Source organism: Nilaparvata lugens, chromosome 5 (genome assembly GCF_014356525.2).
Source record: "Nilaparvata lugens isolate BPH chromosome 5, ASM1435652v1, whole genome shotgun sequence".
NCBI lineage: Eukaryota > Metazoa > Arthropoda > Insecta > Hemiptera > Delphacidae > Nilaparvata > Nilaparvata lugens.
This window is the reverse complement of record NC_052508.1, coordinates 55,254,790-55,276,243: the sequence shown is the minus strand read 5'-3', so window position 1 is coordinate 55,276,243 and position 21,454 is coordinate 55,254,790. Positions and strand designations below refer to the sequence as shown.

The window sequence follows — 21,454 nt, the reverse complement described above, 5'->3', positions numbered from 1 at the left end:
GCCTATAAAAATGCAATCAGATCAACCTATTTTGGCTTTGGATCGGTATCAACCTTTGTTACACTATAGTAACATTCACCTTAAACTGTCAGTGATGGTTGAATGGCAAGGATATTGATGCTATTCACAAGGCATGCTGACTGTTTGAAGGGAATCTCGGTGTACTAGTGTGATGAATAATAGCGAATCACGAAAAACTGAGAGTGGTCATTGAATTCGTAATCAGGAATAATCAGGTATACGTTTGTACCAGTGGTTGTACATAGATTGGCGTAAAATTTCGAGAACCTTGTATAAAATAGTGGCAATTAGGACAGTCGTATTTTACGAGGCGGAATTGCTTCAGGTTGCAGGGGGCTGACTAATTACTAGCGTTTGTTGCCTTTTTCTGACCGTTGATTCGCGAATCTCCCGTGCAAAGTTAACGGCCGACTGATGAATGAGTACATTAATAGGAGTTTGAGAGAGAAGGAAAACTTGTGAAACGTGAACTGATAGGAGTTTGAGGGAGAAGGAAAACTTGTACTCTGTACTGCTCCGGGCGCCAATGCTGATTTTACGTTTAACTACTTAGCTCACGCAAATGTAACCTCAGTGAAATACAATAGTTAACATATATGACGCACAGCTGACAATTTGTACTCTCTTTATTTTCTTTGTTTATGTTTCCTCCTCGGTCATGCTGCTGATCGAAAGTGTTCCATTTCCTTTCTCAACCTGGGAAATCTAATTGAAACTTCCCGTCACTCCTGCTGTGCTATTCCGCTACAATTATTCAAAACCGTGAATTTGTTTAGTAAATAAATCGCAAATTCATTTAAACTTGATTATCTACCAGTAGCAAATACATCACAGTACTCATGATATTAATATATTGTTGTTCATAATTATTTGTGAATACTACTTGATTTTTCAAGAGATCAATCAATATATACCATACAGAAATTTTGTCAAATAACAGTTGTGTGAATTTATATTTTCCAAGCTTATTATGAATAACATCTTTTGCTGCTCTTGAAGAATATGTAATACAGAATTTCACTACTTGAATACAGCTCTACCTTGCAGAGAATGTTTCTCGAAGTAAAGTAATAATGCAAATCATAATGATTCATATACGTCCATAAATTTTGAAGATTTGTGGGACTCAACTCAGAGTGATTGGCCTTGATTGTCAACATAATAATATAAGTCAAGATATTGCTACTTGATTGGAAAAATATAAATAAGTGAGTATTTACTTGGTTTTTTTAATAGTCTTTAACTGGAACTAGATAACTTATTGAAAACTGACTATATCCTCAAGAAGTTTTTCATTGTTTCAGAGGACAACCAAGGACATCGTATTTGTGGTGAGGACAATTGAAAGTGAAACCTGGGGTGATCAATTGCGATGGAGTGAGCTGTAAATATAATAATAAATGTCCTGAATTGTCCTGAATCCATTGTAATATGGATTGTCAATCGACAGGAAGATATCTCATCTTCTACTTCATGTACCTCCTCCATGGCGGAGGTTGGCTATCATGGCGAATTTTATTTTATTAACAGCTGCTCTGAATGGGTCGTTACAGACAGATATCTCATAATAAATAGATAAAAATATTCTGGATGAAGAATTTAAGTCAATATTCAATGCTGCTTCTTTTTCAAAATTGGAACAGCATACTCCTTGCATTCTCTATACGATCCAAGTTAAACTGCATTTGAAGCGTTGGGCTGGGAAGCAGATGGTGGCCAAATAAGAGCTGAAATTCTTCTAAAAGTGCCTTTTCAAAAACCAAATATCTCATAAAGACAATATCTCATAAATTAAAAAAAATATTCTGGATGAAGAATTTTACTCAATATTCAATACTGCTCTCGTATTTCAAAATTGGAACAACATACTCCTTGCATTCTCTCAACGATCCAAGTAGAACTGTATTTGAAGCGTTCGGCTGGGAAGCAGATGGTGGCTAAATAAGAGCTGAAATTCTTTTAAAAGTGCCTTTTCAAAAACCAGTTTTGTTGAACGGGACATCCAACAGGGCTGACATCCATTTTCGGGCACAATCACAAGTGTCACTTTGGCTGACAATGGTTTTACAAAGTTTGGTCATTCTCAATCTCTCAGCTTTCTCGTTTTAGGTGTGAATAGTGCCATTGCACTGCCATTGTGCGATCGCTGGAGGACTCCTAGCTCCGACTGTTCTTCGGCCATTTACTGGAACTGCCTTTGTATTTCATAAACAATACACTCTTGAGCATCTACTTCATTTCGACAAAAGCAGCTCTCCAAATAATGAGGGTATCGAGTATTGTTGAAGTTCTTGAAAGAAAATTGAATCGCTTTTCAAGTGCTTTTGGAAACATGTTTAGTTGGTGGAAGAATAGCTGTTTGTTCTTGAATTTTGTTCTGAGAGGCGCGAAGTGAGAGAAGAATGGACAGAATATAAAAGAATTGAATTCTACAAGATCTGGCTTATCATGAATAATGAATGCATTCTATCAATTCTATGGTATTTAAAACCCTGCCATTGAATGAAACAATCACAAGTTTTATCATATGAGTTTTCTCTGACACTGCTTAAAATATGAAGACTGGTCAAACTGCAAGCTATATGGAGATTACTCTTTTGATCTGACTACAAATTAATTGATTGAGTACTTTATTTATGTAGATTACAATTTATACTGGCTTATACACTTATATACAAAAGCTTACAATACAGAAAAATTATATATGAATTTACGAAATATAAATTAAGAAAATAATTATTGAGCTGTATATGATATGAAAAAAAGCAATTTGTAATAACTATAGATAAAATAGATAATATTGTTATGCATCTACATAAATTGGCGGATCTTTGGACATATCAATGTCCATTCTTCGGAAAGAATATTCAAAGTATCCTTCCCACTAACTCTCTACCAAAACGTTAATTTCATTAATTCAACTAAGGATTTAGTGGATTCAACTAATTAATTCAAATATTGTCTGAGAAATAATGTTTCCATCCCTTTCAATTTCAATTGCAGTAAGTGAAAGTGAAACAGACTTGACACCTGAAGTGTAAGTAATAGAACAAGTATTCAAGATAATAATATCTAATGCATTTACAAATAATTATTAGGAATGAATTTTCTCATTAAATTATGAAGAAGAGGAAGGCAGAAGCTTGTGTCGAGGTGTCTTGAAGCTTGAACTGGTTTTCTATAATGTATGGATATTTTTTGCAGCTTCCCAAATATTTGTATCGTATCATCATACTTGAATATTTCTAATTTAAATGAAGATTTGAAGATTCAAAGCTACTCTTCAAATTCAGATTAGCATGTGCTCGTATTCAACAAAATAATATGAAGTTTCTCAAAAATCCTGTTCGAGAGCCAGTATTGTTTACTTTGTATCGACATAGGATTGAATCTTCATAGGGTTGCCGACTGCAGTATTCTTGATTTCATCTCCAAAATGAAACTTCAATAATATTCCCACAAAAACAAGCTAAATTGTACCTACAGAAATGCCAACCATTGCTTTAGTGCAATCCGCCACGAAATAGACCGCATCAAATAGATAGTATTCAGGATGTACTGGCTTAATCAATTACTTCAATAATATACTGTTTCAAATTGGATCAATGCCCCTAAGGCCCCCTACCTAGAAATTACTTCAATATTTATGAATAGTATAACGTGAATGATGGATACTAACTTTTGGTCAATACTAGCAAATAGTATCTATCGGATTGATCGTGAATAACATTGTGATATGAGACAAGATTCAATTTTGAATAATTTATGTACTCCAGTTGCATACATACAACATTTTACACATCGATAGAAGTTTGTGCAAATACGGGGAGGAATCATGAATGAATTGACACTGATGATTGTTCCCAAGGTCTATACCAACCTTAGTTGTGTCCCATTGTAAACTAAGTAATAAATAAACGTTCTATAAGAGAGTTCTGGCAGTATGTGAACGCGAAAACGATTGCTGGATTTTGAAAATAATTGGAGTAGACATAAATTAGAGCCTAATTTGAGGGAAAGAAAGTGGGGTGCTTTTTTCTGTGAAAGGCCTTTCTCACTAGTGAATGATTCCAGAAGGGTCGTTGTGATCTATAGATCTCAAAGCTCTCGGATGACTTGGCTTCAATTGAGCCTTTTCCGGGAGAGGACTCTTCAACTCCGACCGAAATGGGGAAATTTCGCCGCCCCACAACCTTTTGAAGCACTCTTAATTTTCTATGAAGCTTCTTCCTACACTTCGTACAGTAAATTTTAAATTGGTATTTATGGGAATCAGTGCTTTGAGTTGGAGAGAGCAGTTGGTTTGCCCCAGACCTGAATCAAAGGGGATGAACAGTTGTTTTGTAGAAGTGCTATCATCCAGTAAACAGCATCCTTCACCTTCTAACAGCGACGCATCTAAACTAGCTGATTCATCCAATTATTCAACTGCTTTTAGAATGATAATTAAATTGTGGTCATAGTTATTAGACGATTTTATTCAAATTACTCCAATGTATTTCAATATCTTATCTTCTTGTTTATTAGTAATATAAATGTTTTAATACCAATATAGGCCGTCTCCAGGCTTAATTCGTTTCTAACTAAGGCACTGAGGCTTGTATTTGCAGGCATTTCTATGAACTTCAACTGCTTTTAGAATGATAATTAAATTTTTGTCATAGTTATTAGCTCGATTTTATTCAAATTACTCCAATATACTTCAATCTCTCATCTTCCTGTTTAATAGTAATAGAAATGTTTTTATATCCTCTTCAGTCCCATTGTCCACATATGTGGACATATTTTCTATGATTTTTAAATTTAGTAGGAGTTCGTATTCGCCGCCAGACAAGTAACCACAGCCTTCTGTATACCTTTCTACAAATTGACACAACAGCGCTAGTGTCGCTTTTGAACCAGTCCAGTCAGATGCAAATGGCTACTAACTGTTGTCACGTTGTTCTGAGGTTAGCTTGATCAAGAGGTAAGTTTTTTGTTCTGTATTAGCTCATAGCCTAATTTAATTTATGTTAATGCTTGTTTTTAATTCTTACAATGTTCTTGATGCAAGTTGCAAGTTGTGACAAAATAATTTGTCCACATGTGTGGTCATTAGGTCTCAATAGAAAAAGTGGTAGATTTGAATTTGTCCACATGTGTGGACATTGGGTCTTAATAGAAAAAGTGGTAGATTGGAATTTGTCAACATTTGTGGACATTAGGTCTTCATTATTATAAATCTATACATATTTTGGAAAAGAATTTATGGTATCTACTAAATTTTAATTGTACTTATGTGAACACAATTTGTACATATTTTCTAGCATAATATTTCTTCTTGATTTTGTCTATCTATTACATTCTGCAATGTTATATTCACTTTTTTAGTAATAAAATGAAGTGCAGACTTTTGTTTTTTAAGTATTAACTTAGACAAATACTTACATGACTGGAGATCTTTCCACCATGTAAGTATTTTTAAAGTTAATACTTAAAAAACAAAAGTCTGCATGTCGTTTTATTACTAGAAGATTGATTATATTATTTCTATTGAAAATTCACTGTAGCTCAGAAATAAATGTATCATCATTTTTAAATCTGTTTACATTATTTTTTCAGAATGGCAGAAAGGAAGAAATCAAAACTCTTTGAACGCCATCTCACTGATGAGGAGCTTCTGGAACTTCTCGATAACAGTGATATTGAGTTGGATGATACAGATGCTGACCCAACTTTCACTCTCTCAGATGAGGAGGAGCCTGATGTGGATGAAGCAGAAGATCAGGAAGAAGAAGACATCCAGTTTACCGAAGCTGCTATCAACAATCCAATTAACTCAGAAGATGAACAAGGTAATGAGTTGAATCAAAATTCAGATGATCCATTATTTTCAAATCTAGATAATCCTATCACCAATGAAAATTAAGAAGGAGGAGGTGATGAAGAAATAATCCATATTCCAGAAGAAGGGCAGGGTGACCAAAGAAGAGGAGTGAGAGGAAGAAGACGAGGAAGAGGAAGAGGACAGCAGAGTAGGAGGTTAGACAGACAAGCAGGGAGAATTCCACAGACTACACATAGAAGAGGAAGGGGCAGGGGTAATGCAACAAGGCGTGTGGAAAAATGGTCTGGAAGAAATTTGAATAATAATTTCCCACAGTTCATCCCTCCTGTTGATGAGCACTGTAGTAGAGAGGGTTGGAACCCATTGAAATACTTTTTAGAATATTTTGATGACAACTTTTTTAATTTAATGGTTGAGCAAACAAATATTTATTTCCACTTGTCAACTGGTAGGGAGCTGAAGGCTACTTTGCATGAAATGAAAGCATTTGTCGGCATTTCAATGTTGATGAGCACCCTTGGATATCCAAGAATACGCCTTTATTGGGATTCATTCTTTAGAGTAGACCTTATTGCTAATGCCATGACTCGAGACAGATATTTCCAATTCAGAGCAGCAATCCATGTTGTAAATAACAATGATGTTACTGCTGAAGCCAAAGCACATGATAAACTGTGGAAGGTGAGGCCAATAATTGACAGATTTCAGAGCACTGTTTTAAAGATTCCAAGAGAAGCTGAAGCATCTATAGATGAGCAGATGATACCCTTTACAGGGCACGTCGCCTTTCGTCAATTCGTTCCTAGAAAACCAAACCCTACAGGTTTAAAAAATTATGTTCTCTCATCTAAACAAGGACTGATATTGGATTTTGAGGTGTATCAGGGGAAGAATACGACGAGACTAGTCCCAGAAGTTGAAGGGCCTCTTAAATTGGGAACTGGTGGTCAAGCTGTACTAAGACTTGCTGAAACATGTCCGCCTGGAACACACCTTTACTTTGATAGGTTTTTCACAGGAATAGCTCTGTTGGATGCACTCAAGCTGAAAGGAATTTCAGGCACTGGTACAGCAATGAAGCAAAGGTTTCCAAACACAAATCTCAAATCAGATGCTGAATTGACTGCTGAAGGAAGAGGTGCATGTGATGTTGTAGTTAGAGATGATGAGAGTGTTCTCCTCCTTAAATGGGTGGATAATAAAACTATTACTATGGCATCAACTGCTCATGGCAAAGCTCCACTTTCATTAGCTAAACGATATTCAAGAGCTGAGAAACAGTATGTGGATGTTCAAATGCCCAGTATTGTAAAACAGTACAATACTAACATGGGTGGAGTAGATCTGCACAATCGCATGATTGCTCATTACAGGTCCTATCACCGCACTAAAAAGTGGACTGTACGATTTTTCGAGCATTTCTGTGATATGGCCTGTGTTAACAGTTGGCTAACATACAGAGAGGACTGCATGAAGGCAGCCGTTCCAAAAAATAGCATAATGGATCTTCATTTTTTCAAAATGAGAATGGCACAACTTCTTATTCAGGACAAGAATGAGCCAATCTTTGATTCTGAAACAGACTCAGATGGAGAACCACGTGCTAAGAGAAAAGCTGGAAGACCTGGGAATGTTTCTCTTCCATTGCCTGAAAAAAGGAGTCAAGGGGCGTTGCACCTACCACAGGCAATAGACTTGAAGGATGCACAACGGTGCCGCAATCCAAGCTGCACAGGAAAAACACGCATTAAATGTGCAGAATGTAATGTGTATTTATGTGTCTTGAAAGACAGAAACTGTTTTTACGATTTTCATAAATAGAACATTTTTGTGCAATTGGTTGTAAAAAATTGAGAACTTTATAACCTAATTTTTGATTTTGCAAGTTTGGATTTTTGGTAGTGTATTTTGTATTATGACTTATTCTGTATTTTTAAGGTTTAAAATTTTTTGTATTATTTTTTATAAACTATTAATAGAACATTTTTATGCAATTAGTTATAAAAATTTGAGAACATTATAACCTAATTTTTCATTTTTTGTATTTTGAAAATCCCTGTAACTTTTTTGTCTGGATGAAGCCCACATGAGTCTTGTGACTTGTGCGTGGGCAATGGGGTGGATGACTGGATGATGATGAGTGATGAGTTTCGACCTACAGTTTTAGGTGGGTTCCAAATCACTGGAATAATCAATTCACTTTACATTATTGAATTTAAAATTGCAAAGTGTTTTGGAAGACAAACAGTTTCAATTTCCACAAATATAATTTTTTTTTCAATTATTTTTCATTTTTTTATAATTTTATAACTTATATTGTATTTTTGCAGGTGTAGTATTTTTTTGTCTTTTATTGTTAGCTTAAAACTCAATAAATGTCAGTAAAACTATCATTGTTAGTTGAACTGAGACTTCATGTTTATAACTTAAATTTTATTGTAATTTGTTGTACAGGCCTAATGTCCACATATGTGGACAAATTAAATAAAAAAAATGGATAATGATAAAAAATTGAAATTTGAATTTTTATATCTATTTATACATATTTAAGCCCAAAACAAGAGGTTTTCAAAAAATACTCACATTTAAATGTGTGGGACTGAAGAGGATATCAATCATCGTTAGACCGTCTCCCGGCTTAATGGTAATATCATAAGTTATTCAAGTAAGGTTTCTAAAGGGTTGCTAAGGCTTGCATTTGTAGGTATTTTTATGCACTTCAAAAACAAAATTATTGAGCAATATTGTCATAATGTTGACACTAGACATCACAACAATAAAAAAATTTGCTTATACAGTGATTCTATGTTGACTTTTTGGCTACTTTTACTTATCTAGGAATTGAAAAGTTAAGAAAGGGTACTTCGATTTTTCAATTTCCAGTGATCTATGATGAAGAGTGATGTGATGAGGTTGTTTAATCTGAGTCATAGAGTTTTTTAGAGTATCATATTCTCTTTGCTTTGAATTCACAGAATCTTTTGCCAATGGATTCAGAAAGAGTTGAAAATGCTTCTGTTTCCATAAATATAATATCATTGTCACAAGAATTGGAAATACATCGACCAGTCATTATTAATAATTTCAAAATAAATATTCTGCAATTTTTTTCAATTTCTATTGCAATCTAGTCTGAAAAGAATTCTCTAAATGTCGATGAAATTGTAGCTGTAGTTAATATAACTTGATCATGAAAATAATCCGGGCTACACCCTCTTTCGCTGTGAGATATCCTAGAATGAATTGAGAGAATATGGCGAATTTAATTATCCAATGAAAAAGTACAGAGCTGTTTTGCTTTCATAGAACGCTTTTGGTTTTATCAGACTCTTGGTTTAGACACAATAGAAATAGAGAGAACCTACCTCTTGAAAGAAAATAAAGCAATAATTCATTTTTTGTTCATCAATCTAAAATCATCAGAATAGTATCGTTAGTTTCGATAAAATCGGTTAATCTGGTTCTAAAAAGCATATTTAATTCAGATCAATTACTCTCGTGTGTGGAAGATGATCCTTTTCCATGCAAAATCTAATGTAAGTTAGAATGTAGATTGTGGCAGTCAAGGCTAGGCAATATTCGAATTAGATTATAATGTTGTCCAATAAGATATTCTAGTCAAGTAATATTGTTATATTCAAATAATAAGGTCAAACCCACACGTGTATGAATGTAACAACACTGAAAAAATATTCAAATTTATAACCGATCAGTCTAGCTTGACGTTATGAATATTCATAAGTGATTTTGCCTACGCAAATATATTGTAAAGATCAATCACCTCGTAAGGTTTTGCAAGCTTTTCTTAATGAGAAAGTTGTGCTGATCCTACACTACTTTTAACAGACACAGTGAGATTCAAGATTCAGAGTAGAGGTCATTGAGCCAACAGCAGTACAGTGACTACCTTTGATATTATTCATAAATGATTTAAATATAGGATCATCATTGTGAACTGATTCTTCTTGACTCGTCAAAATATAGTCCTATATATTCAAATAATAGTTTCTGACAATGAAAATCAATAGATGAAATCAATGCTAAATTTCCAAGTGTTGAAGAGAAATCAATGCCAAATTTTCAGTTGTTGAAGATCTATATTATTAAAATCGGATTTCCCGACCAGAAATACTCTTCAAATGGAAAATATTGATGAATGAAATAACTTCAACCTCTTTTCTTTTCATGGGTTGCTTGAAACCTACTTAGCCATGACTATTTGTTAATTTGATATTGATAAAGAAAATCAATATCAAAACACTGTTTGCTAAAAACTGGGATCAAACCAAGGTAATGAAAGAATAGGAATACATTATAATTTATTGATCTATTTGACAAAAGTGATGTTTGTACAAGTACATGATTAATCTCATTGAAATGAATTGAGTACAGTCATATTGCCTATAGTCTAGTGACTAATGACTGACTATTCCGCCCAGTGGTCAGCGTGATACCAGAGAATAAAACGATAGAAGTTTTCTATGGTGATACCTTAAAGACTTGTTATCAACGCTAACAAGTGAGCAATTATTGTTGACTGAGTCACTGGTTGAGGGTAGCTCAACACCCATAAAAATTAGATATGACTTCTCAAATCATTTCCAGGAAATATGGGAATGAAAATATTCAATTCAATTCCATCTCACATAAGAAAAATTGAGGGTTTGAAGGAGTTCAAAAACACTTAGAGAATTCCTCATTGTATTGTGTCCTTACAGATTAGCAGACTTCCTTGTTGGTTAATGTTTGATTAATGTATGTTATAAATGATATCTGTTGTGTTCTATTGACTGTAGTGTTGAAATATGAAGGATGGTAGTATTATATTAGATTGAACAAAACAAAACAAAACAGGTGGTTCACAACGTACTTGAAAATGTTATCATTGAAATATTTAATAGCTCAATAATAAATGTAATATGTAATAGCTCATCATCATTTCTTCTTCAATCAACGTATCAGTCAGGAACTAATGTATTTTTATATATAAAATATAATTATAGTAACCTTTAAAATAAATGAAATAATAGATTGAGAATACAAATTATAACAACTAGTTTCAGTTTCCACACCATCGTCAAAGGGTACTATAACTCTATTTTATAAATAAAAGAAAGTAGCCCTGAATTCATACATTTTAAGAAAATATGAAACTGCCAAGTATTTTTATTCATACATGGAATAATACAAAAATCATTATAGGAACGGTCAACAGGCTCAGTCCAACGCTATCCCTAATTGTGATATAAATAGTTCCAAAATAGTAAATCTCTGAATCAATTTAGTCAAATTTTTCACATCAGTCAATATGGGCATCATCTCACAAAAAATGAAACTGTATTTTATACTATAAGCATGCTACTGTGAAATACAAATTTTTATTAAAATAGAGTGCATTTTTTGACAATTTCTCAATCTATTCAATAATTATAATATCGGGGCACCTAGCTTCGCTCGTTATTTTTATTTATTGATGAACAGAACAAAATTCTCTAAAATGATCGTGTTTATATTTTACAGCTGGCTATACGTCAGCTTATGAATTTCGGGGAAGCGATATTTTGATTTTCCACAGAATCAATCGCTCACTTTTTACTATCCACAGACGATGAAAGTCTCAGCTGTTTCAGCCAAGGATGAATTATCCTTTTAATGTCGTTCAGCAAGTTTTCCCAAGGATGATCTAGTGCAATCAAATTTTTATATCATAAACCTACTATGTTCCAAATTTCGTGAAAATCGTTAGAGCCGTTTTCGAGATCCGTTAAACATAAATAACTAGATAACCAGATATAAAAATATAAACAGATATCCACAAATTGCTCGTTTAATATAATAGGATTATACTGTAATAATATTTTTCACACAATGGTTTGGATTGACAATGATAGCGTTACTGCTGGTACTTTGATCTTTTCGCCAATTAAGTTATGTTTATCTGTAATTTTGGTAAAAGAGCATGATGAGGAGGATGTTATGATTGAGGGGGAGGCAGATTAGCGACGGAACAGGAAAAGGTAAGGAGGAGGAGGTGGTGGAGTAGGTATGAGGCATAAATGGGCGTGACACCCGCACGCGCGCACACCGCTTGCACAAAGAGCAAACGTCAATTAGAACAGCTGATCGGGCCGCGAATAGAAATCGAGGAAGTAGTGCTGTTTGTAAACAATGTTGGTCAGTGTGAGTCTCAGATGGTCTCGGTCCCAGTTCGACCCGGCGCGTGGGTTGAACTTGGAGCCGGTTTGCCAGACACTCTGATTAGCCGCGGGGTTCGAACCCGGGTCCTTCCACATAACGGACCTCCCCACCGATGATCCACATCCACGTTCGCAGATTGCATCCGCCGATATAAAGCAGATTACAAACTGCGGCTCTACATTCCGATCTATATCCGACCGTCGAATTTATTATTTTGACAAGCGAAAAGCTCTACTTTCGAACAACTCTTATCCACTGATTTGTCTCACATAGGTCCTCCTTCTCTCAGCAGTCATAATATAGGATCTCCAACATCACCTTATCGATCCAATAATCAATCTTCATCAAATGAACTGAAAATCGATGAACTAAGATAACCAAGAATGTTTTGAGACGTGGGGTGGAAGTTTTCATTGTTACATTGTAACCCATTGGAGGTCATGATGCTTGCTTTTCAAATTCCACATTGATTTCTATTAGGACTCGCTAAATCAAAATTCATATGAATATTTATATGATACCAATATTATTATTATTTATAAATGATCATGAAATCTGATTGATAATTCAACAAATATTATTACTATAGATATAGACTCTGGTAGGTGGTTCCTATCTATGCCTATATACTAATCAATAGATATTTTTGGTTTAATCAATGATAATGAATATTTTCTAAGTGCGTGGGATGAACTGTGCCTCATATTTACAGCATGTTACACAATTGATAGATAGTGATTTGTTATCAGCGGAGCAAATATTCTTAGATATTTTTGGAAGAATATATTCCAATATTCAATGTTAATTGTGCTATCAGATATCAATGTGATAACATGACTGATAAATTTCAATTTGATTTCTCAGAAAAGATGCCAGTCATTGTTGAATATTTCGTATTCTATTATAATCTAAACACGATAAAAAAGATCATGGATTTTCATGTTCATGAATTTTCCTCATATAATTTGAATACTTTCATTTTCTCTTACTGTATTGGATTATGAATTGCTCATAATTATAATTTCCATACTCTTTTCTCATACTGTTTTATGAATTTATTGAAATTGAAATTGGTTTATTTTCTTCTTCTTTTACAAAATACAAGATAATACAATATTGAATGTGAAGAAAACTCCTCATATGAGCAAGTGCCTGTGAGTGAGGAGCGAGTTCCAAATACAAAAAAAGACTCCCTCATGTAATTTCCATACTATAATCTTCTATTAACTGTATTAGATCATGAATTCCTCATATAATTCCCATACTCTTTCCTCATGCTGTATTGAATGAAGAATTCCTCATGAACGTCTCATCAAAAATAAGCCTGAAGAGTGGAATATGAGAAAACGCTGTTGAGATGAATAAAATGAAAGGGAAAAGATGGTAAGCAAAGGTGGGAGCTTTTGATAAAGAAGAAGTCTATGAATATTCGATAAAAAGCACTACAAGCTGGTGACTGGTGATAGATGCCAACGGAGCGATAAACGAGTTGAACCTGACCTTGGATATAGTTTTGGGCACAGCGCCTTTTCTCAGCTATTCACTAGAGTTGAAGGCTGCACAGAATGAACTTTCAGGGTTAAGAGAACGGCACCACCCCTCCCTCCTACACTCAGCCCACCCCCACCATCAAATCCATTCTGTCATCGAATCCTGTTTTTTCAGCTGATTCTATTTTCCGGCGCATTATTATTTATTCTTCATTCTTTTCTCGGTCTGCTCTACACCCACTCTGATCAGTTTCTCGCACGCACCCACTCACACTCGGCATCCCGTTCCTACGTGTTGTGGAGAACTGCTTCCGATCCGCCCGAAAAATGTTTATTGTTAGCCCAAATATTCTCAGCTCTCGACCACAATGTCCCCGACATGTCACTATCAACTTCCTCTCAGCATCTGATAGTGAGTGGGTATAATTAATTCGGATGTCTAGATATTCAATCACTGAATACAACTAAATGCATCCATCAGACCATGATTTACTTCCAGAGTTCTGAGAATTAATTATGTCCAATCTATCACCGGAAATTCCAAAGTGGGTCACCAATGTATCAATGTTGGTCTGGACTCTGGAGTGTATTAAACAAAGATAAGATTTTCCAATCATTTAACATTTTAATTGTTATCATACGTACTTTTTCTTATTCTCTACTCTATAGGACTGAAATGGTATCGTCATTGAGATGAAGCAGTTTTGAAGCTTTGGAAATTGGAAATCTCTTTATTGAGATTACTTTTACAGAGTTATCATAAAAGAATGGTGCGGTTTCGAACATGGTTTAAAGAAAAGCCAAATTACTTACAGTTGATGTTGTTTATTCATCTAATTTGTCGTCTCAGGCAGTCTTTTACATAATTGATAAATTTAAATATGTGCGCCTTTAGTCGTTCGACATAATATCCAAACGATAACCAATTTCTCTCCAAACATTCGCTAACATTTCATTGGTTATGGTTGTCATTGCTTCATTAATCCTGTTTTTAAGTGGTTCAGGTAGATTTTTTCTTGTAAATTTACATCAAAAACATTGTTTATTCACAAGAAATCGCGAACTGAACCACTTTAAAACAGGATTAAAGAACCAATGACAACCATAATCGAAGAAATGTTATCGAATGTTAAGAGAGAAATTTATTATCGTTTGGACATTTGTCGAGCGACTAAGGGCGCACTTATTGAAAGTTATTAATCATGTAAAAAACTGTTTCAGACGACAAATTAGGTGAATAAAAAACATTAACTGGGAGTAATTTGGTTCTTCTTTAAACAATGTTCGAAACCGCACCATTCCCCTATGATAACTCTGTATAATGCTGAAGCGAGTTTGTAGAAGGTTGATTGTGGTGGCTCATTCACATAAAATTCAATTCAACATAGATGATGTAAGATTCAAGATTCAAGATTCTTTATCGCCAGAACAACTTTACATCGTATGAGCACGTCAAAAAATATAACACTTGTGAAATAAAAGAGAAAATAAGATGTAAAATTAAGCATAATATGATAATAGAAATCGTATAATATATGAATATACAGACATTTATTCACTCGCTGGTTTGTTCACTGTCCAGGAAACACCCATACAAGGATCCCATCTGCACAAAAATGTAATTGTGGAAACATAATAAAATAAACAATGAGAGATCTCCGGTTTCCTGATAAGAAACCTCTCTATGAAAAGCCTGGGTTGTCAGTCATCCACGTTATTCTCTTGACTTGCCCAATGTCAAATTTGAATTTGAAATAATATTTTCACTCATCTCTTCCAGTACCTTTCCATGCAAATTATTCGTGGGAGCACTGTAGCTGATGGAATCGCATGGAATGAAATAATCATAACCTGGAATCCATATCATATCTTATGTAACCCAAAGCAATGTCAAAGCTCTCAGTAGTAGTGCCAGTTCGAACTCAGGTCATGTTAGAATTAAGAGACACACAAATATTGTTGAAATAATGTTGTCACTCTTACATCGTGAATTAGTAATGGATGCGGTGCGGAATGGTATAAGAAAGTCTGGTGGAATGGAACCAATGAGCGCAGCAGCGAAATCTTACCAAGTTCAGGATGAAATTCAACATAACAGACACTCACCAGATCTCCGAAATTATTACTGTAGGCCTATTCCTTAACTATAATAGCATTCTGTTGAATGAAAAAGACTAAGAAATTGTCAAAAAACCACTGATTTATTGATAATTAGAAAGACCGTTTTCGGTTATTACACCATTGTCAATCTCTGATAAACTTCTTTCAGTTTATCACCATCAGTTTATCAGAGATTGACAATGGTGTAATAACCGAAACCGGTCTTTCTAATTATCATTTAATCAGTGGTTTTTTGACAATTTGTTAATCTTTTTCATTCAATATGAATAATTACTACAATATCAACTTCTCAACTACACAAAAAATAATAACATTCGTTATTCCATATAATTCGAACTCCACGATTTTGAATTTAGATTTTCACAACTATTATAATTGATAGTAGAGGACAATGAAAAGTTAATCAAGAGGAAGAATGTAGGCTAGGCTACCAGTGACAACTAGCTCACTTCATATCTTCTCCTTTTAGCAAAGAGAAGTTTTAAGGCTTGTATTCAATGTACCTAGAATACTAAAATGTAATCTAGGTACATTGCTAGTATTCAAATCAAATCCTCAGCTAAATTTTACAATTTCAACCAGGAAATAACATAGACTCTTAAATGTTTATAACGTTGTTACGTTTGTCTATGTTTGTCTCTTAAATGTTTATAACGTTGTTACGTTTGTCTATGTTTGTCTCTTAAATGTTTATAACGTTGTTACGTTTGTCTATGTTTGTCTATGTTTGTCAGGTCCTATGTTGTTACGTTTGCTTAATTATTTAGTTATATGAACGAAAAATTATTCAATAATAATTGCTCTTCTCCGAACAATGTATCAGAATGAGTGGTACAATGGTTTTAAATCTCATCTTGTCTGTTTCAGAATTATTTAGGGTGAAAAGTACCTCATAAAATCTCACCCAAGATGTCAGGAGCCTATGCAACAGTACAGTCCTGTACAAGTATTTCGATGCCTTTCAATTTTTTTTTTATATTTTTATATTACCCTTATTCCTTGTTGCAGTATATTCACTTGCCGCTATAATTGGTGCTTACAGCAGCTATTGATCCCATTTGATGAGAGATCGAGGGTTGAGGGGAGAGGGGAGTCTTATCGCAGACACTTTTCTTTCAGGTTTGTCTCATTTTATCGAGTCGAGCATTCCTTGTCGACATCTCACCCATCTTAATGCTGCAATTTTCTTCGGAGCAATGAGAACTTAATCTTGACTAATCGCCGCCGCCCCTGAATAAATTGGCAATATCAGGCCAGATTAAGCCCTAATGAAATTACTTCCTTCACATTCCGAATTGTCATTCGGCCGTTAATAAGAGAGGGGAGTTGTCTGCGTAAGGGGGGGTGGAAGGGACAGGGGGTAGAAAATGCAGGAGGGAGACAGAGCAGGGGGTGTATTTGGGGGTAGTTTGACCCGAATAGTGGAAGGGAGCGCAGACATAGTCTGGAATACTTTTCCAAGGGGAACATGTTATAAGATGGGGAAGAAGTCAAGATTCCAGACTATCTTCCACTTGACATTCGGCAAAAGTATCTTCGTCTCTCAACTTTTGACTGCTAGTCGGTACTAATCTCTGTTAAATTACTCAAACAATTTCAAAACTAGAGAACAGTTAGACAGATAAGAAAGTAATTGCAAATTCTTCGAAACACTATTTAGTTTCATTCAAAATGAAATATTTTACGATTTTGTGGTTTCATTCGAAAAAAGTAGGCTACTTGATTATATGTTCTCCACGAATTGACCTGAGACTTTTCAAAATAGAATATGAGTTTCGCCCCAGGGATTTACAATACTATTCTACCATAGAACATCAATGCAAATCCTGGAAGTAGAAAGATTTACATTACAAATTGATGATTTTTACAAATACAGATGAAAATGCCCAATACCTGCTAATGGGTAAATTGAACTTCAAGAAATCAAGAGCAAGAGCAGGTACCCTGGAGTATAAAATTTTGACAATATCATTATAATAGTAAATAATAAGTTATATCTGAAGTTTTCTTTTCATATTCATTTTGATAATGCACTTATTGTATGAATGAATGGAGAATATCAATTCAAGATATTTTCCAAGTGCAGCTTTATATTATTCCATCAATTTCAATCCCCAATTCTTTCAGTTGAAGATTATTTTTTTATTTATCCTGCTTCGTGGAGACCCGTTAAGATTAGATTGCAAGTGTATTATATTACATTTCAAACACGCATTTCATCTTGCTTTTGAATAGCATACAATTTATTCTTTGAATTCTTTATTATTTAAGTAGTAGCACTCAATCATTCCTAGGAGAGTGTTCCACGTGATTTTCGGTTGCAATGAACGTTCTGAACATAGCGAGCAGCGCGGCTCTAGAAACTTGTGAAAAGTTCATAAAAAATCTGGTGTGGTACACTCACACAACTTTCCTTGCTCATTGATCTATAAGCCTCATTCTTAAACGAGGATAATTTCGGGGAATAACATTATGCCGCGGCTAAATAATTAAAACTATGATTATACTATTGTTATTGTTTTCAGAGTACATACATTTTCCTTTGTTCGAATTATGAAATTTGAGGATTTTTTTAAAGTTGTCAAAACAGCTGTTCTACAAATAAAATATCGACATGTGTTCTTTTGAAGAAACTGCTCTACCTACCTACCTCACGCACGAGATGGAGATTACAAAGTGAATTTCTCAGGGATGGGGTGGACCCCCTGTTAGTTTCCCAGGGAGGAGACTCATGCCAGTTAATAGAGCTGATAAATAACTATGCAGGATATGAATTTGAAAAAAATCGGTCATTTTTGAGAAAATCGTGATAGAAATTTAACAAAATTCATTCTTCTCAGGAATATTACGGAGCTCCTGCAATTTTCCCAGAAATGAGACTCATTTCAGTTGATAGGGCTTATAAATAGCTATCTAGGGTATAAATTTGAAGAAAATCGTTGGAGCCGTTTTCGAGAAAACCGTGAAAAATATGGTTTTTTAGACATTATCCGCCATTTTTTCCGCCATATTGAATTGAATTTTATTGAATTTCTCATTGTCGGATCCTCATGGTATAAGGACATTAAGTTTAAAATTTCAAGTCAATCGGTTAATTATGAATGGAGTTATCGTGTTCACTGACACACACACACCCACACACACAGACCAACACCCAAAAATCATGTTTTTGGACTCAGGGGACCTTGAAACGTATAGAAAACATGAAATTAGGGTACCTTAATTTTTTTTGGAATGCAATACTTTCCTTACCCATGGTAATAGGGCAAGGAAAGTAATGAAACGTATAGAAAACATGAATTTAGGGTACCTTAAATTTTTTTGGAAAGCAATACTTTCCTTACCTATGGTAATAAATAGGGCAAGGAAAGTAAAAAAGTTGCAGTGTCTGTAAGAATCAGGGTGCGGGAAGGGAAGATGAGGAAAAGTGAGAGAATGCGAAAGAAATAGCCGGAGTAGAGGTGAAAGAAAAAGAGATTGTGAGAGAGGGATTGAGAGAAAGAGAGAGAGAGAGAGTGAGAGAGAAAGAGAGAAAGATAGAGTGAGTGAGAGAGCATTGATCGGACCAATACTGCTAAACACACTGCGACAAACATGCAGACGCCTTCAATCCATACGGGAAAGTCGGAAAATCCTGAGCAGCTTCTCGAATCAGCTTCCTCCTCCTACTACCACTAGTCTTGGTATGTGTAGGCTGTGAACTGTGTACTGTACACCTCAGTCCTCCTCTAGAAACTCCTCCTAGCAATGCGGTCACATTTGTATAATTTCACGCTGCATTCCCTCATGTGAGTGTGGCCCATTGACTTCTCCCAGTAGCACTCCCCCATTTAGTAATACATAATCAATATGTGAATTTCAATTCTGTGGTCGTAGTTGGAGATATTCTAGGGCTTCTATTAAACTTGGGTCTGGAGTTCCACATGCTAGAGTACTCATGAGTTTCACATGTTATGTGGAATCGCATCTTCAAATTCATGAACACTGATTTTATAGTACAGTAATTCCACTCTGTATTTCTTGCGAAACTAATTTTTTTGTTGAATAAAGCTGTTTCCAGTGGCGACATTTCACCAAACTGCTAGAGGGGGCAAAACCCAAGAGGTATGAGGGGGTGAAGGAATACTCCCAAAGGATAGAGGGTTCTGGGTTTCCCCATAAATGTCACATTTGAAGATGTATATTCATTTTCTCCAGTTTTATACAAATGTGGTTGATGTATCAATACAAGCATATAGGCCTACATTATTAGTTAATCATGAAGTATTTATTAGAAATATAGGCCTACAGAGAGGCCCCAAAGTAGGAATACACTGAAACAGATTTCTTAAAAATCATGGAAAAAGATGAATTTTTCTTTTACAATGACAATTTCAACAATTTTATTGGGGATCATATTCTAATTGGAAAATAACTTTCAGTTAGAAAGCTAAAGAAACATTAGGCTGTTCCCATAATTCTCACCAACTCTGTACATACATTTTTGATTGTCTGATTGTGCCCTTCTTTTGCTTTCACTGTGACATCTTGCAATTTGTTAATTCTCACGTTGGAATTTATGCAACTCACTTATTGTGCCCTCATCAATAATTGGACCCATTCTATATTTAAGCTTCAACTATACCACAGAGAAAAATATATTCTTTATTACTCCGTACACATACTTTCAAGGCAATTTTGCTACATTGTTGATACTGTAGAAGGAATTATACTACTGCTGTTTATAAAAAGTATCAAATCAGTATGTGATTCTAAGGACTCGTGTAGATAGACCCGCATTTTTATTATTCATCTGATCCTTGGGGAGGGCCTAGGCCCCCCTGCCCCCCTAAATGGCGCCCCTGCTGTATTCACTCGACAGTGAAAGTGAATAGTGAAAATATAATCCTCATGAATTCTGATGGGATTATTCATACTCGCTGAATGGTAATAGTTCAATAAGTATTTATGGGAATCATAATTTCACTGTTAATTGTCACAGTTGTGTGCGAACAACTCTAATCTATAGTAGGCTGTGTATGTGGGAATTCAGTTTCAATCTCCTACCTTGTGCACGTGTCCGGAAAAATAATAACTGAGAAAACGGAGTTATTCAGGTACGGGCAGTGACCGAATTGATGAATTATAGTTCCTTACAAATTCACTGTATGTATAGAATGATAAAATATTGTTCTAGAAGTACTTTCACGTAAAGGGAAGCATCATGTCTAGCTTTTGCTTTGAAATGGTGTCACAGTATACATACAGTATGGAAACTTGGCTAGTACCCTGACGCAAAAATCCGCCATCTTGTTAGGAAGCGCCGCATTGTAATAGTATTGATGGGAGGTTCGGAACACTTTAATGATCCGGATCAATTGATCTTGTTCACTGCCACGAGCCAATCAGAAGACCAGGATTGGAACTTCCTAAGATCACGTGACGTGCCCAGTATTTTCGTCATGTGAAAAGCATTGGTTAGATAGGCGTTTTATTGACAGTTTCCATTCTGTATCTATTCTGTGATGGTGTTACGCTCAGGCTTCAAGCTGTTTCCTTTGAAAAAGGTGAAAACGCTACTGGGAAGCGCACTTTGAGTTTGATTAACGGTTTATATAAGAGTGGTTATAGTAATGCAACGTCATCAGTTGGTTGGTACAGTCAATCAGAGAGAATTTAATATTCTCCTTGTAGTTTTCCTTCCTACTGAACAGTAAATTGTGATGAAATCGCTCCAGGATTCATCTGACTGATTATAATTTGAACGATTAAACTAGAGCATGCGCGATACACACTCAAATTTCAATTCTAATAATTC

At 34.9% G+C, this 21,454-nt stretch overlaps 2 protein-coding genes across 2 annotated transcripts; both read left to right on the top strand.

The window, feature by feature from the left end:
* Positions 1-4,961: 4,961 nt before the first annotated feature.
* On the top strand, positions 4,962-6,331 carry LOC120351430 (U3 small nucleolar RNA-associated protein 25-like). Its single transcript, XM_039428805.1, has 2 exons — positions 4,962-4,987; positions 5,623-6,331. Exon 2 carries the CDS (start codon positions 5,624-5,626, stop codon positions 5,927-5,929), a length of 306 nt encoding a protein of 101 aa, XP_039284739.1. The 5' UTR covers positions 4,962-4,987; position 5,623; the 3' UTR covers positions 5,930-6,331.
* Positions 6,332-6,430: 99 nt separating this feature from the next.
* LOC111060426 (piggyBac transposable element-derived protein 3-like) lies at positions 6,431-8,184 on the top strand. Its single transcript, XM_022348091.2, has 2 exons — positions 6,431-7,534; positions 8,179-8,184. Exons 1-2 carry the CDS (start codon positions 6,431-6,433, stop codon positions 8,182-8,184), a joined length of 1,110 nt encoding a protein of 369 aa, XP_022203783.2.
* The last annotated feature ends 13,270 nt before the right edge of the window (positions 8,185-21,454 follow it).